We start from the raw sequence: 6,262 nt of genomic DNA, 5'->3' as shown, positions 1-6,262 counted from the left end.
TTTGTCAACATCAATAAAATGCCAAATAATCATATGTAACTCATTAAATATTGAAATTAGAAGAAGAATGCACTACTTTTAATTATACGAAATGCGTTTTTCTAAGGTACATAAACTTTTGGGATTGACTGTATAGCCAATACATGCTTAATGTTATTTCCTGCGATATCAACGAACCAGGGTTGCAAATATTTTAAATCTCAATAGACGATTGTAATATTCTATAATCAAAATTCAATCGTTAATTCGATTGTCTTCCAATGAAGATAATTAATTTTAATTCTTAATTAGTCAAATAGTGTCCAGCTGAATCAACGATTTAATCATTTATCTGCAACAAGCCACAGATACGTACTCACCTTGCCATCGATGATACCATCTTGCTCAAAATTCGCCAAGAATTTATTAAAGATACTCTCTTCGCTTTCTTCTCCACTTATGTAACGCGGATGGTGTTTAACATTGTAAACGCCTTTCAAATCATCGATCGTGATCACTCCATCGCCAGTTTTATCCAATTTACTGAACGCCTGATGCACTATGCTCTTGCGGCTCTCAGGCATTGGCGGCTGAACAACGAATTCAAACCAGTTATTTAATAATTAGAATATTATGTAACTTACTCTCAAACCGATGATGAACTCGTCGACACTGATATTCCCATCGTCGTCTGTGTCCAGGACGTTGAAGATTTCTCGAGCTTCTTCATCTGACACCTCGAAGCCAGTCTCCTGCAGGCCCCTGGTGAACTCCTCCAAGTTCAGCTTCTTATTACCGTCATCGTCCATGCGCCGGAACGCCCTTCGTCAAACGACATATACATATGTCGTGTTATACATGGATATACAATAGATGCACAATTGTTTATAAAATGATTCGACTCACCTACCCACGCCAAGGATGCCACCGCAGCCCCTGGCTAGGCAGAGCAAACGAAGTTTCTCAATGGAATCCGTGGTGCTGAAGAGGGCCCGTTGGGCCTTATTGATCATCTCAATCTCTTGCCTAGTGGTCGCACTCTGCGGCCTGTTCAAGAACATCCCTGAGAAAGAAACCAGAGTCTTGTGACTCAGGCTATGACTCACGTACTGAAGAGAGAGAGAGAGAGAGAGAGAGAGGAGACCTGTGTCTAGGTTCTCAACTGTTTAATTATACTTGACAAAAAACGGATTAAGTGCGTGGCCGATGGTTGCAAAGAATCTCCTTGACGCCCACTTTGCATCGATTATATATTTGAACATTGACTGTCGTTTATTATCTTAATCGGATAGAGACAGAGATAAGCGAACGCGGTGGGGAATGTAAATAAAAGTGGGAGTTGGCACGAATTTTTTCCTTTAAATGGAATTGCGGCGCGGCCTCGTTAACGTGACGAACTTAATTTCCCAAAGGCGTCTCTTTAATTAATTAAGAAGGAAGAATAATAGAATGAACTTCACACTTGGCGATCGAACATCGACCGTTCCTTGTCTCGTCGAGTATCAAATTGTCCAATCAATTATTTAGAAGAACCGAGCGAAAAATTGCGGTCCCCTTGGGAAAAGAATTGGACTATAATATTGATGACACGAGTCAGCGTGAAAGTCAATGAAACTCAAACTGGAAATTATGCAAGAACCAGGTCCGTTAATTTTCAGTTCAAGTACCAGCGAGAGATCTTGATCACTGCTTTCATACATAAATGGAAACACAGTTGTACGAACCGGATAAACGTCGAAGTGTTTCAAAACATTTTGTATTCTGTACTTATTTATATTTTTTATGAAATCAAGCGTAAACTCACCGCGACCTACTGAAAGGATTTAAACCGGCAGGTTCTCTGGATGCTGACCCGGTGATCTCTGATGGAAAATAAAAATTCGAGGTACCTCCGAGGAGGACCGGAAGGCAAGTGAAGACGAGGGATTACTCGCGCGTTCTATATGACAGCACACATCGGATCGCGCACGTGAATGGGACACGTTCATATATGAAAACGAGGTGTGTACAAACAACCGTGCAATAGATTGCAGAAAACGTATCCATAACGACTGGCTAGTCACAACAGAAAAAATTTACGCTTGATCAGTCTGATAGCAATTTCCTGTCGATACCTTCTATACAGCTGGCTCGATTCTCAGTCATTTTCAGTAATTGCTGACTTTCTAACAGCCATCCGATAGGATAACTCTGCTAGAATAAGAAAAAGGAGACAATTGAAAAAATTCATTTATTTCGATTGCTCGTGGAGGATTCGTTTCTTTTGAAAAGCAATCGGACAGGATAGAGAGGAGATGAAATGCTTAAATTGATTACCAAAATTTGAATGACAAACAAGGATTTAAGGCCTGCGTAATTACATTTGTAATGACGATCGCATCCGGTGTTTGTTCATGCGGATCTGCTCCAGTGAGCAACACGTATGCAACTGGCGTCGAATTGGCAGGCCATTTACAGGGAAAGTAATTTTGCTTTTAAGATCGTTTCGACCGTGACGATATTGCTCCGGCCTCGAGAGTTATCTATGTTCCTTAGATCGATACAATTGATAAGAAAACAGCAATGTTAAAATATGCACGATTTCGCGTGCGTTTAAATTCCGAATGTAAATTGTTTAGCTGGCGGTATCAATTGTCACGTAACAAGTGAGATGATCGATGGATTTACCGCGATTTTATCGACGAGAGATGCGAGTGTTTGGTTACCATCCCATGAATTCTTGTTTAACATCTGCCAGTCACTGATACCGCAGTCATTGATCTCTTCATGAGAATATTTGCGAAACCAACGCAATATTAATTCTAAAGAAAACGTGAGACATAAATTTTTAATAGGATTTTTATTTGTAAAACCGGCAAACTGCAAGAGAATATTCTCGAATAAATTGAATCCTGTAGCCAATCGGGGCGAGCCATTTGTACTGAATCGTAGCCGGCACATCGCACATCGTCGCCGAGTAAGCATTGCGTGGGTTCATGCGATTGGCCGCACGGTCTCGTACCCTCGTCGTATATCGCAGCGTCGCTAGATTATATGACAGTCGGCGTGAAATAGTCGAAGTGAGCGTGTTTAGATCGAGAATTTCGAGTGTATTTTCGCTTTTTTTTTTCTTGCTGTTACTCGTGAACCGTTCACGAAAGCAATGAGAAAAGCGTTAATATTTTTGTCGGTTCTGTGTCTCGTGGCAGGTAAGTTGGTTAAATCGAAGAAGTAGAACAGCACGCGTGTAAGTTTCGTGGCATAGCGTCAACGTAATACGATTATTGTCTAGGACTCGCTAGAGCCGAGGATCAGGTGGAAGAGGATGTGGGAACCGTGGAGAAAGACCTGGGTGCCAGCCGCGAAGGATCTCGAACAGGTGAGATCGGTTTCCTAACGCGTTTCCTGTTAACCAACCGATCATCGATTTCGATTAATTATGTACGATAAAAAGAGACGAGCATATTTACCGCCCTTCCTGATAACGACGATAGATACCCGTTCGTTTTTTATTGAAACGCCCACGTTCAAAAAATATAGAAATGTAATTCACATTTCAGACGATGAAGTGGTTAAGAGGGAAGAAGAAGCAATAAAGCTGGATGGGCTGAGCGTGGCTGAGATTAAGGAACTCAGGGAGAAGGCAGAGAAGTTCACTTTCCAGACTGAGGTCAATCGTATCATGAAGCTTATCATAAATTCGTTGTACCGTAACAAAGATATCTTCTTAAGAGAATTGATATCCAATGCTTCTGATGCTTTGGATAAGATCAGACTGCTATCCCTTACCGACAAGAACGTTTTGGATACCAATCCTGAGTTGGCTATCAGGATAAAGTCTGACAAAGAGAATAAAATACTCAGTATAACTGATTCTGGTATCGGTATGACTAAGAACGATCTGATCAACAATCTTGGAACCATCGCGAAGTCAGGAACGGCCGAGTTCCTGGGCAAGATGCAAGACGCTTCGACTTCTCAAGAGCTAAAGGATATGATCGGTCAATTCGGTGTTGGTTTCTATTCAGCTTTCTTGGTTTCTCACACGGTGGTGGTTACTACGAAGCACAACGACGACAAACAGTACATCTGGACGTCCGACAGCAACAGCTACAGCATCGTGGAAGATCCAAGAGGCGACACATTGAAGAGGGGAACGACCGTCAGTTTGCAATTGAAGGACGAGGCGTTGGACTTCCTGGAGGAGGACACGATCAGGAATCTCGTGAAGAAGTACTCGCAGTTCATCAACTTCCCGATTTATTTGTGGGGCAGCAAGGTAGTCCAAGTGGACGAAGAGGAGGAGGACGAGAGCAAGAAGGAGGAATCAGCAGAAGATAAAGTGGACGAGGATGACGAGGAGGCGAAGGTGGAGGACGCAGAGGAGAAGAAATCCAAGAAGGTAGACAAAACCGTTTGGGATTGGGAGTTGCTGAACGATTCGAAGCCCATCTGGACTCTGAAGCCGTCGGAGGTCGAAGAGAAGGACTATAACGACTTCTACAAGGCGTTGACGAAAGATACGCAAGATCCTTTGGCGAAGATCCACTTCGTAGCTGAAGGCGAAGTCACTTTCAAGTCTCTTCTCTTCATCCCGAAGGTTCAGCCCAGCGACAGCTTCAACCGCTACGGCACCAAGGCTGAGAACATCAAACTGTACGTGAGAAGAGTCTTCATCACCGACAAATTCACCGACATGATGCCAAACTATTTATCATTCATCCGCGGTATAGTCGACAGTGACGATCTACCGTTAAACGTCTCGCGTGAAAATCTTCAACAGCACAAGCTGATTAAAGTTATTAAGAAGAAGCTGATCAGAAAAGTTCTGGACATGATCAAGAAGATCCCCAAGGAAGAGTACGAGAAGTTCTGGAAGGAATACAGCACCAACATCAAACTGGGTGTGATCGAGGATGCACAGAACAGAGCAAGACTGTCTAAACTTTTGATGTTCCACTCGTCCACGCAGAAGAGCCTAACATCCTTAGCAGACTACGTTTCAAGAATGAAGCCTAATCAGCAGTTCATTTACTATATTGCTGGCGCCTCCGAGGACGAAGTGAGGAAATCTCCGTTCGTCGAAAGGTTGGACAAGAAAGATTACGAAGTTCTCTACCTCACGGAAGCCGTCGACGAGTACGCGATCTCCGCGCTGCCCGAATTCGACGGTAAGAAGTTCCAGAACGTGGCCAAAGAAGGTTTCTCGCTGGACGAGGGCGAGAAGGCCAAGGAGAGGATGGAGCAGCTGAAGACCACGTTCGAGCCTCTGATCAAGTGGCTGAACGACGTCCTGAAGGATCATATCAGCAAGGCGCAGGTCTCAGAACGTTTGACGGACTCTCCTTGCGCCCTGGTCGCGAGTATGTTCGGTTGGACGGGCAACATGGAAAGGCTGGCTATCTCGAACGCTCATCAGAAGAGCGACGACCCGCAGAAGACATACTATTTGAACCAGAAGAAGACTCTCGAGATTAATCCCAGGCATTCGCTTATGAGAGAGCTTCTGAGAAGAGTGGAATTAGACACTGCCGATCAAACAGCGAAAGATATAGCTATCATGATGTTCAGGACGGCGACGCTCAGGTCCGGGTACATGCTCAGGGAAACCGCGAGCTTTGCAGACAGCGTGGAGCAGCTGATGAAGAAGACGTTGGGCATTTCTCTGGACGAAGTTCCTGAAGAGGAGATACAGGAGGAAGACTCGGACTCGAAAACGGACGAGAACACCGAAGACGTCGACGCGGATAAGGACGACGACGATAAACACGAGGAATTATAATCGAGAATTGTATAAGACTCTATTTTCATTTATAATCGTATCACTGTACTACGAGGTATGGTGATACGATGATTCATCGAATGATGCAACGGTGATTGTTACGAAGGAAGATGGTCTGTTGTACAGAGAAGATTAGGATCGATTGTATCCTTTGATGGCTCTATCACAATGTTTCTCTCCTTCCGACTTCTTTTTTCGATTATAGTTGGTGATGCATCAAAGGATGTGATAATTATCTCGCTCATTAAGTTCACTGTCGTAACGCACTAGGATCGTAAGTTTCATTCTTGTTAGAATAGAGTTTATCATAATTTATTTCATTTGATCTTCCACCCCCCCACTTTCTATATTTACAGCGAAGGAGGAATTACTGACTGAACATAATAAAATATATATTGCATGTTTGTAATTGCGAATGAGTGTATTTGTATAAAGAATATTAAATGAAAGAAAAAATGATTATTGAAACAACGTTATCGCTGCGTTACTCTGTAGGGTTCACTGCCAAGTTTATTTCGGTCT

The 6,262-nt window shown here is 43.2% G+C and overlaps 2 protein-coding genes across 2 annotated transcripts in view; one reads left to right on the top strand and one right to left on the bottom strand.

Moving 5' to 3' along the window:
- The window catches only part of LOC108623320 (calcyphosin-like protein), a 3,354-nt gene extending 1,402 nt beyond the window's left edge, over nucleotides 1–1,952 (bottom strand). Inside the window, exons 1-4 of the mRNA XM_018021745.2 lie at nucleotides 1,784–1,952; nucleotides 886–1,042; nucleotides 624–801; nucleotides 360–569 (exon numbers count right to left, since the gene is read on the bottom strand). Of these exons, the coding sequence (XP_017877234.1) occupies nucleotides 360–569; nucleotides 624–801; nucleotides 886–1,040 (543 nt within the window). The 5' untranslated portion in view covers nucleotides 1,041–1,042; nucleotides 1,784–1,952. The remainder of the gene's footprint in view (nucleotides 1–359; nucleotides 570–623; nucleotides 802–885; nucleotides 1,043–1,783) is intronic.
- A 1,000-nt stretch (nucleotides 1,953–2,952) lies between these two features.
- On the top strand, nucleotides 2,953–6,199 carry Gp93 (heat shock protein 90 Gp93). Its single transcript, XM_018021813.2, has 3 exons — nucleotides 2,953–3,167; nucleotides 3,251–3,337; nucleotides 3,519–6,199. The coding sequence occupies exons 1-3, from the start codon at nucleotides 3,122–3,124 to the stop codon at nucleotides 5,738–5,740; spliced, it is 2,355 nt and encodes a 784-aa protein (XP_017877302.1). The 5' UTR covers nucleotides 2,953–3,121; the 3' UTR covers nucleotides 5,741–6,199.
- Nucleotides 6,200–6,262: the final 63 nt, after the last annotated feature.

This window comes from Ceratina calcarata, unplaced genomic scaffold, assembly GCF_001652005.2.
Source record: "Ceratina calcarata isolate Rehan_Ccalc_2016 unplaced genomic scaffold, ASM165200v1 scaffold260.2, whole genome shotgun sequence".
NCBI classification, from domain to species: domain Eukaryota; kingdom Metazoa; phylum Arthropoda; class Insecta; order Hymenoptera; family Apidae; genus Ceratina; species Ceratina calcarata.
The sequence above is the reverse complement of the archived record's forward strand: the minus strand, read 5'-3'. Positions and strand labels throughout refer to the sequence as shown.